Below are 18,953 nucleotides of genomic sequence, written 5' to 3'. Positions count from 1 at the left end.
AGTAGTCAAAAGTTTAAATGGATCAACGCTGTCGAATTTAGCAAGGGTATGAAATATGTCACAAAGGGAGATTAATCTTGTGTCCGTGTAAACCATAAAATTCATTTGGACACACCAGAAGTCTCCATCTAAAACCTTGACGAGCGGGTGTAAAAGAAAATGGTTAACATATAATCAGGTAATACAAAAGATTGGCAAAAAGAATTTTGTATCTATGTACCTATTTATTTCCTAACCACAAAATCTACCTTAAAATACAGAGTGTATGTATCCCTTTCCCATATCTGTACATTTGTCATTTCTTGATTACTTGCCCCGAGAAGGACGACGCTGTTTGGTGCCTACACGTACACAGTCAGTACCTTTTGCCACAGCCGCCTCGTCGCATTTTCAGCCTCTCCTGCACAACCAGAATTCGTATTTCTTACTTCTGTCCTCGTATGACCAAGGTTAATCAAAAGTTCAAAACAATATAAAAAAAATGCATACTATTGAAAGATGTATCTTATGAAATAATGCACTAGTGCACTTTGGTGAGTTAAAAGAAGTATCACATGAAATCACAAATAAAACTTACCAAAAAAATGGGCAAAAAATCAGCTCAACAAGTGAATAAACATAACCCACAAACTGGGATCACAAACAACTGCTCGAACCATTGTTGTTAGATGATGTCACTTGTTGGCCTTGAACCCAAGCGTTGAGGTAGCTTTTTTAATAGCTCAGATTCTCTTGCTATTTGAATATCAGATGGCCAAAAGGTCTGATAGATTACTTTGCAAAGAAACCGAGGAAGCAAGCCTAGGACTATTATCAGGCAAACACTAAGCCAATAAGTTCTTGAAGCAGCCATATTGTATATTGTCCTGCAGTTATAAGATGGTAGATTTTTTAATATCGTCATGTAGGCAATTTATAATAAGGATTGAAGGATGCACTCGGCAGGACTTACCCGTAGTTAGGGAAGATCGGAATAGAATCTATTAACACCATGCACAAAAATGTTGCAGCTATAGAGCCCCATACAGCAAGATGGGTTATGAGCACCCAACGTTGGATGTCCATGGCCAGATGAATATTGACAAGTATAACCACAGCAATCGTCCACAAGCTTCCCATACTCCATATGTCCATTGTGCTGATATTGTATGTGAAGAAGGGAACATAGAAAAGGACAAGGCTTTGCCACAAGGTATCCATCATTGTGATCCAGAAGAGCGTCAAGTTGTAGCCCTCATTCTGGAGTCCTGATTCATATAGTCTCGGATAATGAAGTAGAGTATTATGACTCAAGTCCTTGTCCAGAATGCCAACTACCACTGTAGGAATTGACGTGTAGATAAGGGAATAGAAGACACTACTCCAATCTGTTAATGCAAGAGTTGCAGAATATGCTGTATGCAAGATATACCTACAAAAATCACATAATATTTGTCAGCTTCAACTGAAATTACAAATACAAGAATGAGAAGAAGGGAGAATGTGTACCAGAACAACATTAGCACAAAAACAGCATTCCGGTAAAAATTGTAGAGAATCATATACGCGATACGTTGATAATTCCAGTGTCCGTGTACAAGAAGTAATCTCTTCAGAAAGCGGAACTGCCCCATAGCAAAATCTGATGCCATTACCGCTTGACGACCTTCTTGACCACATATTCCAACACCAACATCTGCCATCTGTATCATTGAAACATCATTTGCCCCTGCGAAAGTGAAACATGTCACAAAATACAAAAGGGTCAGTACTTGGTGGACATGGTGACTAAACAATTAAGGTAAAATAAAAATACAAAAGTGTGTCAGTACTTGGTGGAACATGGTGACTAAACAATTAAGGAAAAATAGTAGGAAAATTTTGTTGGCATAAGAATGTTTAGGTATAAAAGCTTGGTGCAAACATATATCGACAATACTGCAAGTGTCTGGGAAGATGCTGCAATTTAAACTATTTTAGCACTAATTAGTAATGCAGTTAAATACTTCAACTTCAGCAAGAGGACTAACATGAAACTTATCACCAGCAAAATTCCTTATCTAGTTCAAGCAGAGAATCATCACAAACAGGATAACAATGTGAAATGAGTATGTTGATATACAACAAAAATAGAAAGATGTCAACTATCAGCATCACAAGTACAATCAGATAGACAAATCTCACCATCACCAATTGCCAGGGTCATATCACTTGTTCTGCTTTTAATCAAATCAACAATTCCAGCCTTTTGCAGTGGAGCAACACGGCAGCAAATGACAACTTTACAGGAAGTTGCCAAGTCAAATAACTGCCATAAAAAGTCAAGAAATAAATGATTAGCTGAAATAGTGAAGTATGTGAGCACACCTATAGCTAACTACAGATGATTGTGTGTACCCAATGCATGTGTAATAAAGAACTGGCTATTTGGTTCGCCAAATTGTGGTGGGTATTTGATCAACCAATGTAACAAAACAATGATAACAGATTACTGACAAAAGAAATTAAAACAGGGCAGATGGAATTCCAACCTCTGATTCAAGATCTTTCTCTAGAATATACACAAGGGAGCTTCCATCAATTATGAGTGCTAGTTCAGCATCAGCAAAAGTTGCCACTTTCTCAGAGTATTCTAACTTGTCACTTGCAATAACTCCAGTCAGCTCGAAGTTTTGTATGCCACCTTCAGATATGTGACCATTTGAGGTAGTCAATTTAGAAACATCACCATTGCACACATCTCGAGAACCCCTCACAGAATCAGACGACTTTATTCCAAATTCCGCTTTAGCATCGGCTAGAAGGCGTCTGCACTCAAACTCTGAGGAACCATTTATAATAATCAAATGCATATTTTGAGTCAATAGCCGACATGACAAGCCAATTGATATAGCAGTTTCTTGCTTATCTCCTGTGAGAACCCAAACCTTGATTCCAGCCTGTCGGAGAGACTCAATGGCCTCAGGAACACCATCCTGCAACTTATCTTCAATTCCAGTTGCACCAAGAAGAGTCAGATTGCACTCAACAAGAGCTGATGCCTGACGGAGCTTTGCTGATCTTTCTGTCATGGAGGTGCTAGCTTCTTCATACCTTTCCTGCCATTCACTGAATTCTGCATCAGTCAGGTTCTTTGAACCAATTACTAAGGTTCGTAAACCTTCTGATGAATAGCCTGACAAATGGTTTCCTGTAGATTCTCTAATTTTAGTATGCGAAGAATTGTGAAGTTCATCATCATCTGCTCTCCTCAAAATGCTAAGCATTGAAGTATCAGCACCCTTAACAAGAACCTTCACAATGTTGTCTGGAAATCGTACGACAACAGACATCCTTTTTCTCACACTGTCAAATTCGTGAAGACCAAGGACATCCAACCTGGTTATGACAGTAAAAATGCTTCTTAAATAACAGACAAAATGCATTTCATAGTAAACTGGGGATGAAAACAGTGGTAGAAGATTTGTTATCATGAAAAAAAAATTATGCAGTATATACCTTATCCTATCCCCCTGAACATCAACAACAATGTGACCTGTTGTCCTTTCCACAAGAGTGTATCCATAAGCAGAAGCTGCAGTTACTAAGGCCTGCTCATCAGGTGATTCACCCTGGTAATCAATTCTGCCAACCTCATTTATTTCATTGATCAAGTCAAGAGAATTTTCTGTGCTGACTGGAATGACTGTATTGCATGCAGCTAAAGTAAGGAAAAAATCATGGGCAGCAAGTCTTTCCTCCCCAACCAATGGTTGGCTCAGAAGTGCCATGAGTGCTGAATCAACACTGACTCCTGACTTGGACTTACTGCCTTGTTGTCTCGATGACTCTGCAAAAGGTCACGACTTAATCATGGATAGGTAAATGATCAAAACCCTATCTGAGGTATGACCGTATGAGCATGAGCGAGAATAAATAAATGGATAGAGCTGCATATAAATGTCTATTGATCTCATAATTGGAAACATTGAATTCCATGGTACAGGAATGATAAATTTGAGTATCCACTAATCAAGCTAATTAAAAATTCAACCCGAGGAACAATTTTTAGTATTTTCATAAACCATATAAAAACACTTATTACTCTTAATGTTCTAACTGTGAGAAAGAAAGGATGGTCTGAAACAACATAAAAACTATAAAGGTTTTTTTCTTAAAAAAAAGACACTGAACTTACCTGCAGCGCTTATTTCAAAAGATGAGTCACTAGTGACATGCAAGGAGCTCCCATAATTCTTTCCGTAGATGCTAGCCTGCCGAAACTCCATCTTGTTTTGTGTCAATGTGCCCGTTTTGTCAGAAAATATGTAACGTATTTGACCAAGATCTTCGTTGATATTCAAGGAGCGGCATTGAAATCTTGAACCTGAAGTACTGTCATACATCCGTGTATCTCCAATCATAAAGTACGACTGCCCCACTCTGACTAACTCCATGGTGATATATAGTGATATTGGTATCATTATCTGAAAGATTATCACAGAACTTAGGAAGGAGAAAAATATCTCCAAAGCAATGCCATAGAACTTGAAATCCTTTCTGTTTTCCCGACCGAAGGTGAAGTACTTTCTTCTGTAGTATGGTAGTGCGTCAAGGTTCTTAGAATTTCTGAATAGCCATACTCCCATCCCTGTAGCCACAACTGAACATGTGATCAAGAGGAATGCTGATAACCAAAGGGTTTCCCTGTTCATGTAACTTTCCAGATTGCTGCTCTTTGAAGGAGATATTGTACTGTTCAACATAGCTTTGGTCTCCTGACCAGCATAGACAACTACACCAACAATCCATTCTGTGTTTTTAAGCTGGCATCCACGCAGTACAATGTTTGATTGGCCTAGCGGAATCCTCTGATTGTTCAACTCCATGGTAGCTGTAAACTCATAGATATTCCTGTTAGGCTGTTCACATTTGATCAGCCCCGAATATGAGCCGTCAATTATCATGGACATGGTTTCCTGGCGAGCATACCTTGTTTTCAGGTTTGATTCACCATCTAAATTCATTGTTTGGATGTAAGCTATACCATTTGGATCACTTGTACTCAGCAGGACCATATCACATGGCATTGTTTCATTGGAATGAATTTTGACAACCTCCCCTGCACAGATGTTCTTCCATGTCTTCGAGCGAAAATCACCAGATTGAAGAACAAGAGTTTCTCTGTTGTTTTCATTCCTGTCAGACCTGTGACGCCGCCAGTCTTCATAACCATCTTTTATAGCAGTCACAAACAACACAAAAAGTAGTGGAAACAGCGAAGCAGTCCTTCCAAACACAGCTAAAGGAGGGAGCTGGTTAAGAGCAGCAATAACTAGGAAATATACATAAGCCAACCGATGGAACTGGATGAAGAGGTTTTTAGGCAGGAAAGTGATAAGAGTATACTTGCTTGTCCGGATCTCATTACCCGTAAATTCATACCGGTCATTTGTCCTGTTGGGGTCATTAATGTAAATTAGCCTTGGGTCATGCTCAGATGAAAATGGGTCTTCAAACTGTGAGCTCTTGTTCCTGACCCTCCGGGAGCGATTTGGCTTCTCCTGAGGCTGAGAGGAAGACACCACTCCAATCTCTAGGGATGATGGAGAATGCTGCATCTCCATTGCGCCACCCCAAGAAACCTTCCGCTGCCTCTCCTTTTGAGAGCATTCCACCGAGAGACGATGGAAAAAGTTAGAATCGGCAGACTCAAAACGTTCGGCCCCCCTGCTCACATCAGACACTAAACAAACCCTTGACACAGCCTCCTCTTCATCCACATGGTTCACAGAAGCTGTATCACAATCCTCGTAAACTGACGAAGAGAAGGAATCAGTCTGACAGAGGCATCCTAATGAGCCCACCGACGTTCGAGCAGGAGCCTGGTGCTTTGAAGGTGAATCAGAAGTTCCAGACGATGACAGGAGCAAGGCACCGTTACTCATATATAATTGCTGTGACCCAACCCATTCATCATCTCAAGAAGTACTCTAGTTACCGAGAGCACAAATTCAGCAGTGAGATACATGGCTAAAGCAAACCAGCCGTTCCCATCTCATTCTTGCCCGATTCCGCACCATGACCACGTCCACAACTGCAGAATTCTTCAAGCTATTGAAAGAAAACAGATAGTCCAGCTTTAATTTCCTCAGCTCATGTGACATGTGCTACTGTAACATCAATAGCTGAAAAACTCTGGGCCACGATTGAACTAGCAATTGCTAATACAACGGCAAAAAAACATCTAGCAAGTTTGTCTTTAATGCAGTGCAGGTAACTAAAAATAAAATGGCTGAGTTAGCATCAACTAAGCTTTATGGATACTGCCCAAAAGACTTCTCCCCTCCCGAACACGGTTCTTCAACTAATCCAGCACAAGGGAACAGACTAAAAAGTTCTTGGACGATTGCTTACCTCTATTATCCCGCGCAAAATTCAATCTGTAACTCCCTGAGCGGGTACCTCGGAAGCAATCAGCGCTGCGCCAAAAAAAGGGAAGACACCAGAACGAAAATTCTCAGATCGCGCCAAACGGAGACAGCCCGGGGACCAGACCAGGGGCAGAGACAAGGGCACGCACCACGACGAACCCTCCGGATCGGGCCAAGCCAATGCCGAGCTGAGCCAAGCACGCCCCCCCCCCCAACCCCCTCGCGGCCGCGGTTCGCGGGCGGCGGCAGGATCCGCGCGCGGGGCGGGGCGCGCTCCGCGGATCTGAGGTTCGCCTGGGCGGCGGCGGTGGCGATGGCGGGATCGGGCGGGATCCCGGCGGCGCGGCTGCTGCTGCTAGGGTTTCGGGGGCGCCGGCGAGGAGGCGGCGGCGGCGGCGGCGGAGAGCGGAGAGCGGAGGCGGAAGGGGGGAGGAGGTGGTCGAGCTGTGTGGGTGTGTGTGGTGTGGGAAAACCCCTCCTGTTTTTTCGCTTCTGTTTTCCGCGTTCGCGAGATCGGGTGGGAGGAGGAGGGAGGGTGGTGGTACGGTGCGGTGCGGTGCGGTAGTAGTGGTGGACGGGTGGAGGAGCGCGAATTATTCGCCCCGTTTTACTTCTACGTTGCTGCAGCTGCTGCAGCAGCACGCCTTGTATTTTTCGGGTTTCCCCGTTTTGCCCCTGGCACTGTTGCTGACTGGGCTCGCACCTCTTGGCTTTTGGCGGTTGAGGCATTAACGCACGGATGAAAAAAATATAGGACATGAAAAATGTAGAAATCATGGTAACATGTCTCATTAATCCTTAGGGCTTCTTCAGATCAAAGAAATTTTACAGAAAACTCAGAGGAAACAGTTCAATTCCTCCAAAATTACTGTAAAATTTCTCCAAACCGAAGATGGCCTTAGAAATTATAGAATACAGGAATTGGATGAAAATTGTTGTTTAGATGTTTTATAGGAAAACATAGTAGGATTTTGGGAGATAATATCAAGAGAAAGGTTTTTTCATGATGTATAATCCTACTATATCTCATTGAGTCATACAACTTGGCCATCAATGTTGTGTCAACAGTTAGAGCTTGAGGCTGCCTAGGAGCTTCGCTCAAGGTGGGATGCCATGCCGACAGAGGAGATGATCGAGGAGTGGGGAAGGAGAAGGTGGAGTAGGTCGTCGCCAACTTGCAGGTACAGAGACAAGGGGGAGAATGACGGAGAGGCCGAAGAGATTAGGGGATTGTTGTTTTTATTTGTTTGTGATGTTCGGGGTATTTAGTACAAAACATTCGAACTATTTATACATTAAAAATATTAAAAAGTATAAGGACTTAAATAGAACATGATAGGGTCTTACAAAAAATTAAAGTTACAATAGAGTCATTTTGCACTACGAAGAACACTATTTAGATTGATGATTTCAGTTTGTGTGATACTTGAGACCTTAATTTGAGTGATACAGCCATTAGCCCCATAGTAAACGATATATTTACCAACGAAAAAATAATTTATTAATAAATTTTTTATACACATCATTTTAGCGATATAAAAGCAAATATTAAAAAATAAATTATGATAAAAAGACAAAAAATTAATTCTAATTGCAAAAATAAAATTTTAATATTTAATTTATAAGTATAAGAAAAAGAAAAGGACGAGGGTTATGGCCACCGCTCACCACAAAACAAAACAAACCGTTCCTTTTCCAGTTTTCCTTTCAGGCGGATTGAGGGGCAGGATGGTAAATAGATCCACGGTTCCAGGGTGTACTCGCAGTGAGCCGTCGTCCGTCCCCGATTTATGAAAATCCAAGTTGTGAAGTCTGTGGGGGCCACCGCAGTCTTGATCCACGACCAAACTCACCTTGAACTAATGCGGTGCAGGTAAAAGCGACTGGTGCCGTACAGCCGGCCATCCATCCATACAAATACAACCAGCTAGCTAGCTGGATCTCAGGCGGGACTCGCGTACGTATGTGGTTCTGAAATTCTGAGTAGCATATACGAACCGACGAATTGTTAACGTACCCAATGGCAACCTCATCGTAGTATATTTATCTACTCGAAGTACTTGGCGGCCAATTAATTCTAGCTTCGGGAGAGAGAGAGAGAGGACAATTTGTCGTCCGGAGATCTGATTAATCATGCTTTGTCTTTGTCACTAGGTCAAACTTGCACGGACATAGCTTCAATTGCTCGTACTCAGTACTGTACCGGCCTACGCCGAAAAGCACCTTCTTCTCCTACCCCTACGATTTTCACCGTGCGTTTCAGCGTTTGCGTTGGTGAAAGCAGAGGCCAATCTAGACGCTGGTATCTGCTTTCAGCTCTTTTCTTCTCTTCTCTTTAGTAATACTGACGTACATCGGGTAAGGAGCTAAAACTTATCTAGCTTCGATGATAAATCTGCTTCTGTGTAAGAGAGAAATTTTCTAGTGTAGGAGACAAGGTGTGACTAATCAAGTTTGCAAGAGATCCCGCCGCGAGAGAGGGCCGGCAAGGCCATGCGTGCGCGCACATCGGCCGACGTGGATCCATCAACTTTCCCGTGTACTCGTTGCCTTTTCTTTTTTTTTTCCCGTTCTTTTTTTGGCTTTGCCTGCGTGAGCAGTATGTTCTAGAGAACGTGGATTCTGCTCTGATCCTCCTGTACTGATAGTACAGGAGCACGCACATTTTTCTGTGGCCTTTGGGGTCACCCCTGTTTCTTCCTTCCCTGGGAGACGAAGCATATAATTGGATTGCCGTGCAATCTTTAAACATGGCATGCTTGCCAGTTGCCATACATGCTGCATCCTGATTCGAGCTAATTCAGAATTCAGGGATGACAATCTCTTTTTCTAAAGTGCTTTTTTTTAAAAAAAAAATGTGGAGAAGTGACATCTATGTTCGCCGCACTATTGGCAACTTTTAAAAAGTGCTTTGCATGCTATAGAATGTGTTGCATCGGTCGCAAAATACAGTCATTTCTGGTAATGCACGAGAATTAAGAAATTATTAGACATTTTTAGAGCTATGCACGGGAATTAAAAAAACATGTGGGATGGTTGGAGCAAGGTTTGTGATTATTTAAAAAGAGAATGTAGTTGAAAAAATAAATGAAGAATTGTAATTTATTAGGATGAGAATCTAGGCATAGAAATAGCTTCATTTTAGAATAAATTACGAACGGCAGAAATAACTTATTTTCTAACGGTGAGAGTTCCAGCTACTGCAAGATGCATGTTAAACTGTGTTGGTAGCCTTTCATGATTTATTAAAGGAAGAAGAGGGTCTTTGTATGTCATTAGGAGGTAGTTTCGACTCTTCTCTTATCCATATTAGCAACTTATAAAAGGTATGTATAAAGAGAGAATTAAATATATTTTCTTTATTGGTATAATATAATATTTTTATTATCCTCTTCTTTTATTAGCCTATACGGAATAAAATTTCATTCAATAAATACTAAGAGTTGACTCATGCGTAACAATGTTTTTTTTGTCTTTTCTCCCATGTCTTTTATGTCATCATATTTATTTATGTGAGGATGAAGAGAGTAAGGTGATAATTGATTTTGTACATGATCTCAAGCGAAGACCCAATTCAGCAATTTCACTCATTTTCTAATTCCCATGCCATTAAACGTAGGTCCTTGTATTGTTGTTGTTTTGGATTAAAAAAATGGCTTTCGGTATCTGCATCAACTAATAATATGCACCACTTGAAACTTAATTTATGAAGTCATACACCACTGTTCCTTACATAGTTACATTCGTCTTAAGCAAAATTGCTAGAGCTCTCTTTGGAACAAATAAAAATACGAAAGAATTATAGAGAATATGAATCGTATGGGAAAAATTTTATAGTCATTTGGAACAGAAGATTGATCCATATAAAATACCTTGAAAATCATACAGAAAGTGTGATGCTAGAGTATTATTAGAAGAAAATAAGCATGGGAACTCATATAATATTTTTTCTTTCTTTATAGGAACAGTCACTGTACGTACCCCCCCCCCCCCTAAACTTATTAACAGTGCATTTAGCACCCTAAAATTTCAACTCGGACACCCAACCCCCGAACTTTTACGATATTGTTCATATAATTCCTTAAGGTGTTTTTTCTATAGTTTGCTATTATATATTTTATGAGTTTGACTACGTGACAAATGCATTGGGTATATCAGTTAAAGTCACCACTTCACTCTTTCACAAACAAACATGCAATAATAGCATAACATCATTATAGGGCACTAGCTAATGAAATGCTTGTGCGTTGCAATAAGTTATAAAAAAACAAAATTAAGTCGTGACAATATTTTTATCTGGTTGAAACAGGATTGCATATGTGTCATAATTTGTTTTAAATATAAAAACCTTTCATCTAAAAAAACAAAATCAAAAGTACCCTGCTTATACAATTAAGTTATAGAGATACACAAGTACAAAGATTATTTAGAACATTAACACATATTATGCTCATATAATCATCCACTTGATACTTGATAGTGATGATGGTGGTGACAGACTCAACACTACTACCGTATAAGTTTATAGCAGTATAGATAAATTGAGGAGTAAAAATCGATAATAGAAAATATACTAGTTATTCAAAACCACTCGTTTTAGTGTTCAAATGCACAAAGCGAACTGATCAAAACCACTTTAACGGTAATTACAAACTTCGTAGGGTAGTAGATGGACTTTCATGAAAAAGTTAGAGGGGTACATGATTTTTTTCCTTTATTTCTATGACTACAAAATTTATTCATTGTTACTGTGTCATCGAAACAATAGATTTGAGATTATATGTGTTTTAAATTTCCCGAGAAAGACATGATATTCTATTCGATTTTTTTTCTATTCATGTGTTTTCACAACCATATGTTCTAGAGTAATTCGATATGCAGAAAGACCATCAAAATCACATATCTTAGGGGGTGCTTGTTTCTAGGGACTTATTTTTAGTTTCTAGTCACATCGAATGTTTGGACACTAATTTGAAGTATTAAACATAGACTAATAAAAAACTAATTTCATATATGAGAGCTAATCCACGAGATGAATTTTTAAGTCTAATTAATTTATAATTAGCAAATATTTACTGTAGCATCACACAAACTAATCATGGATTAACTAGGCTCATTAGATTCGCCTCGCGAATTAATCCAAGATTATAGATAAGTTTTATTAATAGTCTAGATTTAATACTTTAAATTAGTGTCAAACATCCGATATGATATGGTGCTACCCCAACCAAACAATCCCTTAGTCATGAAGAAGAACGGTCCTTCGTGCACGTCACATTAGTGTTGTGACGAAGTAGGGACTAGGGAGAAGGTTGCGCTGGGTCAGATCATGTAGAGTGTAGTAGTAGACAACAACACTGCGGTGGGGTTAACACCCCTGAGAGGCACTCACATTACTTTCGCAGGGTCCCCCGAAAGCTAGTTGGCCTGCAAGACACCTAGCTAGAAGCACGTACGTGCTGAATAGTTGCCCAAAGGCAAAAAGTGTCCATCAACTCCCACGGTGAATGGCTTTATGCTAGCGCTGCTGCTTACGTTCGAGGACTTAGATAAGTTAACTTATATCATGGCGCAAAAAACGTAGTAATAGGTTAGTATATAATTAATTAATTATTAATTATTAAAAACATATAAAATAGATTAATATGTTTTTTTAAAACAACTTTTCTATAGAAAATTTTTATAAAAAAACACTATTTAGCAGTTCAAGAAGCGTGCACGTAGAAAACGAGTAAGACTTAGTTACTTACGAGGTGGCCGAACGGGGCCTAGGGTGCTTAGGGTCGATTTAGTTACCAAATTTTTTCTCAAAAGCATCGCATCGAATCTTTGACATCTAAATGAAGTATTAAACCTAGATGAATTAATTGCACAGTTAGGAAAAAATTGTAAGACGAATCTTTTGAGCCTAATTAGTCTATGATTAGTCATAACTCATAAGTGCTATAGTAACCCACGTATGCTAGTGATAGATTAATTAGGTTTAAAAGATCCGTCTCTCAATTCTCAGGTGAGCCATAAAATTTGTTTTTTCATTCGTGTCCGAAAACCAGACATCCGATCTAATGTCTACTGTGACATTTAAAAATTTTCTTTTCGCGAATTAATCTGCGCTTTACAACCGAGATGCAGGCCCAGCTAGAAGCCCATCGCCCAACTAGAAGCCCCCCGGATCCGTCGTAGCCTGCCGCTGCCACGCCTCGGCACGTCGGCACGACCAAACCGACACACCACGCACGCCATGACGCAGCAGCTCTCCCCGGCCCCGTGCCCCCGTCCCCAGAAGCCGTGGGCTCGGGCAGCAGCCAGCCAGCAGCAGCCGAGCCGAGCCAAACCAGCGCGGCCGCGTGACGTCCGCGCGGCACCCCCCATCCTGTCCTCCACGCGTCGTCGGCCCAGTGCCACGCCCGCCCACGGGTGCGCCGCGTCCGGAATCTTCGGGCCCACGGATAAAGAGCGCGCCCCCACGTGCAGCGACCCCCAGGATTCTCTCCCGCGCGCATCCGCCGTCCCCCGATCACACACCTACCGGCTACCCCCTCCCCTCCTCCTGGCTGCTCAAGTGCTAGCCCACTCGTGCCACTCCTCCCGCACGCGGCAAACGTTACGTTACAACGTGGTGTGCCATGCGTTCCGCTATCTCCCGCCCTGCTCCCGCGCCCGTGCGCTGCGCGGCGTCGTTGCGAGGCCCGCGGGCGAGGGCGAGCCGGGCCGCCGCGCGCGGGCGTGGTGTCGCCGTCCCCGCGCTCCGCGCGCTGTGCGGCGGCGGGACGGAGCCGGTGGAGACGCGGAAGGACGGTGAAGGGCTAGGGAAGGAGGAGGAGGCTGCGGAGGAGCTGGAGGTGCTGGAGGCGGAGGCCATGGGCGGGGGCGACGAGGGGCGCCGCCCCACGGACTACGACCGCCGCGCGCACATCTTCGAGGAGAGCTCCCGGGTGTTCAGCGCCCTCAAGCACCGCCACGACAACGGCGCCGTCGGCGCAGCGGCTGAGATGGAACGTCACGCGGACAGCGGCAGCTCGTGATAGCGCCATGTTGTACGCAAGATACACAACGTGAACATATTATTGTACTGATCTATGAGCATCAACTCAAACTGCTAACACATCTGCACCTGTTCTTTTGTTTTTCCGGACAACGCTTCAATACATATTACTTATAATATAATATTATTAATAGAACTAATCTCGTTTATTGATTTAAAATAGTATTTTCATACTTTCATTAATACTATATGTATATTTATTATTTTTTATCATATTATGCACGGATAAAAAAATCAGCAAGGCCCTCTTACTGTCACGGTAAAAAAAGAAGATATTACCTCTCAGAATTCTACTGTATCTAAAATTATTGGTAGTATAATTTAATCACAACTTTCCAACAAAATTAAATCAGCGATCTGAATTAAATTATACTATAAGTAATATGCATCGGAAACAAAGTCAGACTCTTCTTTTCCCCGAGTGAAAAGAAACATCTCCACCTGTGATTCCACAATGCATACCGATATTGGTGTTACTGTTCCTTCAATCCTCCTCGTTTCATTATGTTACACCGTTTTGTCTTTTGCTCTTTTTGTCATCCGGATTGTTTTACAGCATAGCGAGATGAGGAGCCTCTAGTGGATGAACTAGAAAGAGTAGAGTAAGAATTTTTAGTTAGGAAGAAAAGCAGCACGAAGATGTCCACATTATGTACAGCAACGTGGATAATCTACAGTGGTAATCCTTTTCCATTTCAACCAGAGGCAAGATTCACAAATGAAAAATCTTGAAACTTCAGAAGAGAATCTCCTCTGCCAAGATAAAAACTCGACAGTTCAACAGCTAATTACACATAGGTCGTAGCCCATACAATCAACAACACATTGCAAATCACGCACCACAAACAAAAAGCACACAAAATTGCCAACAGACCAATCTTGTACACAAAACGAACGAACGACAAACGTATCACACCTATTAGCGTGCTAACCACTGTCAGAATCCCACTGCCTCCCATGTGTATGCCAACTTCTCTAAAATGGCCAAAATTAATTCTCAAAAACAGAGTCGTACTTACTCACTATGAGTCTATGACCTGAGCTTCAGGGATTCTAGTCCATGGATCCCCCTCTTGAGAATTCCATGGAGTGGCAAGCCGCCACCTCTCACCTTCGACCGCTTCATCGCACTAGAGTTGTCATCTTCGTCAGCCACGCAGATGGCTTTCCCCTTCCCGCCATCCGTTCTTGCAGCCGGAGCTCGTTCTACGAAGCTCTCGTAGAGGTCGGGAGAGCGCCGCCGCAGCAGCAGCTCGCTTGCCGACGAGTACCCCATCAGCCGGTGCAGCTTGGCGTTCCTCTCGTCGACGGTGTCGAACGACGAGTTCCTCGACACGTGCAGGGGCTGCTCGTCCTCGGTGGAGTAGCTCACGCCGTACTCCTCCGAGTACGAGAACGGCTCGGCCTCGTTGTAGCCAGTGGTCCTGTGGTCGGCTCCCTGCTGGATCTCGTAGTCGTCGGTGCTGTACTGGTACTCCTCGTCGCCGGACGGGGACTGGAGCTTCTTCTTGGCCGGGTCTCTGTACGAGTAGGAGAGGATCTCCGAGCAGGAGCCGCACTTCAGCCTGCGTGTGCCTTTGCTCGGGACGGCGAAGTCGGTGGGCAGCTGGACCAGCCGGTTGCAGCTGGAGCAGACGACGAACGGCGCGCCTCGCAGCACCGGTAGGCAGTGGTGCCTGGGGGGAAGCCGGCGCTTCATCTCCTGAACCGGCGGCCTCTGCACCGCGGCGTCGTCTTGGTTCTTCCATGACCCGTGGTGACGACAGGGTGGCCGGCAGCTATGGCAGCAGTCATGGGCACAGGGGGCGCGGGGCCTCATCATCTCCATCTGCTCGCTGTGGCAGCACGCGTAGGCCCTGCGCCGCCGGCGATACCGCAGCGAGGAAAGCTCACGACGTGGAGGAAGAGGGACCTGGCCTGACCTGCTCAGGCGAGCTACATGGCCAGAATGCTTAGCCGCAGGGTGGTAAGCCGTGAGAGGCACACTGGCCGTGATGGGTGCACGAGGCTTGTAGCCGTCTTGGTCTGAAGGCCGAGGAGGGTATGCTGCTGTCTTGGGGTTGCAGTCATCTTCTTCAGGTTTGCTGAAAAATTCAGAGAGGTCGCCTCTCAGCTCATCCACCGTCTTCATGATCTTTGATTGGAGGGGCTCACTTGCCCTGAAGCTCTTGGACTGGAGCGAGGTCCTGGCAGAGTGGAAATCAAGTGAGCTGCCAGCCGACGCGCGATGCGATTCTCGGAGATCGCAGGACCGAGATGGCGCCCTCGCGAAAAAACGTTTCTTGCTTGCCTCATCTTCGTTTTCAGTTGCTTCCTTCAGCTCAGAGTTTGGCTTGCTCTCGTGAGGTAAGGGCACTTCGTGCTCGGGTGCAGCATCCAGGCTGCATTCCATATCATCGCCTCCGGTTACTCTGCGATCCTCTTGATTCTCTGCAACTCCTTCCAAATTATCGGTTTCCTCTTTGTCGGAATCGATGTCCATGTTATTCACGTTGGGGAGTACTTCTTCAGAAGGAACTTCGATCCTTCCACTGGTGTTCTGGCCATCCAAATTGCAGTTTTCCTTACTGTCAGTATCTGCAACTTCAGAAGCATTCTTCTCAACTGACATAGCATGGCCGTTCTCCCTGCTGCTCACGCCATTGTTGTCGTGCTCTGTCTCGGTGGTCGGAGCTTCAGGTGCGCAGGAACTGTCCATGGTGGCACCACTGAAAGCAAGCTCCCTGTTTTGAGGGGGGCCTCCATTGCTGGCGGTGGTAGCGACTGAAAAATCGTCAGAGTCATGCCGGACTTGTTTTGTGGCTACATTTTGTGCATTGCTGACACGTATTTTAGCTGCATAAGAAGGAGATTATCAGAAAACTAATGAGCAAACAGGTGAACGGTAGATGATTCTACATAGCACAGAAAATCACACCAAGTTTACCTCGAAGTATGGTGTTACAGCCGCCACACTCGTAGACTGTAACATTGGGAGGCTCTGGGAGAATGTTATAACATTTTGGGCATCTCACCAGACGTATACCTCCGGTGTTTGCACTCGCCATGAGCCAAGAAACGTCCAGAACATCACACAAAGCGCAATTTATCAGGATGCTGTAGAACCGAATCACTCTGCTTGTCAATTGTGTCCTCTAATATTTCGTCTGGTGTGCCTGCAGATGTGGAAGGAACAATGATCAGAAACAAACTAGCTGTTTCGGCTGCGCTTGCAAATCCGTAGAAGACATGAGTAATCGAGGACATTGACCAAGGACAAAGTGAGGTACTGCTACTAAAGTTCAGCAGCATATACAAATCAGAGAAGATGCTGAACAGGATTAAGAAACAGGAAGGCACTGAGATTAGTATGCAATCAGGCATTTGGCAACACACACCTAGGGGAACTTGCTCGGACTTTATTGATTAGGGAAACAACAAATAAAGGCTACCTCTCTGAATAAGTAACAGCTAATAAAGGACAGACATCTCTGCCGTCTGCTCATGAGGTCATCAGATATTCAGGGAACATCAGCAATTTTCCCAATACTCCCAGTCTTCGACCAAATAACCCACCCGAACAAATTCAAAGAACCACTACGGTACTACTGTGTGTATAGAAAGTTTTTTCTTTTGAATTTGTGTATAGAAAAGTTAAGACCCCGAGAACTAATGCGGCCATGATCGTTGCTCGAGTTACTACCACTAGTCTCGGTAGCACAAACATAGCAACACAAACTGAAACCTCTTAAAACTTCAAGCAGAACTATCTCGCAGAACTAGAAAGGCTGAAAGGCATCAAGTACAGACTTACCGAGAGCATCATAAACACCTAGAGAAAAAACTGAAGACGCCGAGAGGGAGAGGAGCAAGGGGAGATATGACCACGAGTCCCTCCCAAGACAAGACCAAAAAAGAACTAACCAGGAGACCGAAGAGAGGGAGAAATGAGAGCGAAGAAGAGGAGGAAGAAGCCAAGAACTCACCTTTCTCCCCTTCCACCCGTCGTCTATCTAGTTCTAGTCTTCTAGACCTCCCTGGACGCTTTCTCCCCCGTCGTGTTTCCTCCGCCCTCCTCGCTTCGCTCCCTTTTCCTCCCCAGCCGCTGCTCCTCTTCTCGGAAAGTTTGGCAGGCGAAACAGAGAAACAGTGGTAGCGGCGATACTACTCCCCTCCTCTCGTCTCCTCTTCCCTTCCCTACGCAGAGGAGCTGGGTTGACCCAGGAGGGAGCTTTAATTGCTCCGAGGCCACAACCCAATCACCGGTGTGAACGGGCTTCCCGGCGGGGAGACTTCTCTCTCGCCGCGCTTGCTTTGCCTGTGTGTATACCGCGACGGCGAGCGGGCGAGAGAAGGGAGAGGGAGAAGAGCTCGCGTGGTCAAACTGCGAGCGGGTAGTAAAATAATACAGGAGACAGAGGAGAGGGAGGGAGGAAGGGGGTGGGAGCGAGCGAGAGGGAAGCGAGGGAATGGTTTGAAGGTTGACCGGGCTCGGGCGTGTTGACTTGACGCCACGTCATCCCCGCGCGCTCGGGATGACCAGTGCACACTGGCGCTGCGTGTGGGCCCGACCTCCTTCCCCCAATCCACACGCGTGCTGTTCTCTCTGGGTCCCAGCTGAGAGAGACCGTGTGAGGTTAAAATGAGAAGCGAATAAAAGTGCAAACTGTACGTTCGTAGATAGAAATTAATTTGTAAATAAAATTTTATTTGTATGTTCTTAGTGATCCAAAAAAATTGTAAAAAAATAAGTTATGATGATTTTTTAAAAGAAAAAAGTCAACTCTAAAATTAAAATTAAAATTTAAGTTTTAATTTATAAATATAAGTAGAAACGAAAAAGTAGACGTGGAGATGACAAGACGAGAGTTTTGCGGTGAAATGTTTACCCTTCTTCTAGAAAAATAAGGTGGTGTTTAGATTGAGAAAATTTTTGGGAGAAGTGTTACGTCAAATGTTTGACCGGTTGTCGGAAGGGGTTTTCGGACACAAATGAAAAAACGAATTTCACGGTTAGCCTAGAAACCGCGAGATGAATCTTTTGAGCCTAATTAATCCGTTATTAGCACATGTTGGTTACTATAGCACTTATGGCTAATCATGGGCTAATTAGGCTCAAAAGATTCGTCTCAAGATTTCTTTCATAACTGTGCAATTAGTTTTTGGTTTATCTATGTTTAATGCTTTATTTAGGTGTCTAAAAATTCGATGTGATGTTTTTAAAAAGAAATTTTGGGAACTAAGGCCCTGTTTGGACCCCAGGGACTTTTTTAAACCTCTGTCACATCGAATGTTTGGACACTGATTAAAAATATTAAATATAGTCTGTTAATAAAACCCACTTCATACTCTGAACTATTTTACAAGACGAATATATCGAGCCGAATTAGTCCATGATTAACGAATATGATGCTACAGTAAGCATTTGCTAATCGTGGCTTAATTAGACTTAAAAATTTTGCCTAATAAAATAGCATTTATTTATGCAATTAATTTTATTATCAGTCTATACTTAATACTCCTAATTAACGTCCAAA

The 18,953-nt window shown here is 43.4% G+C and overlaps 3 protein-coding genes across 3 annotated transcripts; 1 reads left to right on the top strand and 2 right to left on the bottom strand.

Moving 5' to 3' along the window:
• Positions 1-9: 9 nt before the first annotated feature.
• Positions 10-6,606, bottom strand: LOC102700691 (phospholipid-transporting ATPase 1-like). Its single transcript, XM_040522164.1, has 10 exons — positions 6,542-6,606; positions 6,376-6,440; positions 4,157-6,072; positions 3,478-3,808; positions 2,511-3,357; positions 2,164-2,287; positions 1,489-1,708; positions 953-1,411; positions 578-866; positions 10-400 (listed from the first exon to the last, which is right to left on the bottom strand). Exons 3-9 carry the CDS (start codon positions 5,904-5,906, stop codon positions 665-667), a joined length of 3,933 nt encoding a protein of 1,310 aa, XP_040378098.1. The 5' UTR covers positions 5,907-6,072; positions 6,376-6,440; positions 6,542-6,606; the 3' UTR covers positions 10-400; positions 578-664.
• Positions 6,607-12,999: 6,393 nt separating this feature from the next.
• On the top strand, positions 13,000-13,522 carry LOC121054001. Its single transcript, XM_040522824.1, has one exon. The coding sequence runs from the start codon at positions 13,019-13,021 to the stop codon at positions 13,415-13,417; it is 399 nt and encodes a 132-aa protein (XP_040378758.1). The 5' UTR covers positions 13,000-13,018; the 3' UTR covers positions 13,418-13,522.
• A 599-nt stretch (positions 13,523-14,121) lies between these two features.
• On the bottom strand, positions 14,122-17,796 carry LOC102700412 (protein ENHANCED DISEASE RESISTANCE 4-like). Its single transcript, XM_006649982.3, has 3 exons — positions 17,403-17,796; positions 16,364-16,592; positions 14,122-16,272 (listed from the first exon to the last, which is right to left on the bottom strand). The coding sequence occupies exons 2-3, from the start codon at positions 16,482-16,484 to the stop codon at positions 14,468-14,470; spliced, it is 1,926 nt and encodes a 641-aa protein (XP_006650045.1). The 5' UTR covers positions 16,485-16,592; positions 17,403-17,796; the 3' UTR covers positions 14,122-14,467.
• Between the last annotated feature and the right edge of the window lie 1,157 nt (positions 17,797-18,953).

The sequence above is a fragment of the Oryza brachyantha genome, chromosome 3 (assembly GCF_000231095.2).
Source record: "Oryza brachyantha chromosome 3, ObraRS2, whole genome shotgun sequence".
Classification (NCBI taxonomy): Eukaryota; Viridiplantae; Streptophyta; class Magnoliopsida; order Poales; family Poaceae; genus Oryza; species Oryza brachyantha.
This window is presented reverse-complemented; position numbering and strand designations above follow the sequence as displayed.

What these genes read in the sequence shown, in the direction of transcription:
- LOC102700691 (XM_040522164.1), bottom strand. Translation starts at nt 5,906, where the DNA reads ATGAGTAACGGTGCCTTGCTCCTGTCATCGTCTGGAACTTCTGATTCA. An exon ending in GACCCTGGCAATTGGTGATG is followed by an intron (nt 1,709 to 2,163) that starts GTGAGATTTGTC and finishes TCACTTTCGCAG; the next exon opens with GGGCAAATGATGTTTCAATG. An exon ending in TTTGTGCTAATGTTGTTCTG is followed by an intron (nt 1,412 to 1,488) that starts GTACACATTCTC and finishes TGATTTTTGTAG; the next exon opens with GTATATCTTGCATACAGCAT.
- LOC121054001 (XM_040522824.1), top strand. Translation starts at nt 13,019, where the DNA reads ATGCGTTCCGCTATCTCCCGCCCTGCTCCCGCGCCCGTGCGCTGCGCG.
- LOC102700412 (XM_006649982.3), bottom strand. Translation starts at nt 16,484, where the DNA reads ATGGCGAGTGCAAACACCGGAGGTATACGTCTGGTGAGATGCCCAAAA. An exon ending in CTGTAACACCATACTTCGAG is followed by an intron (nt 16,273 to 16,363) that starts GTAAACTTGGTG and finishes CTTCTTATGCAG; the next exon opens with CTAAAATACGTGTCAGCAAT.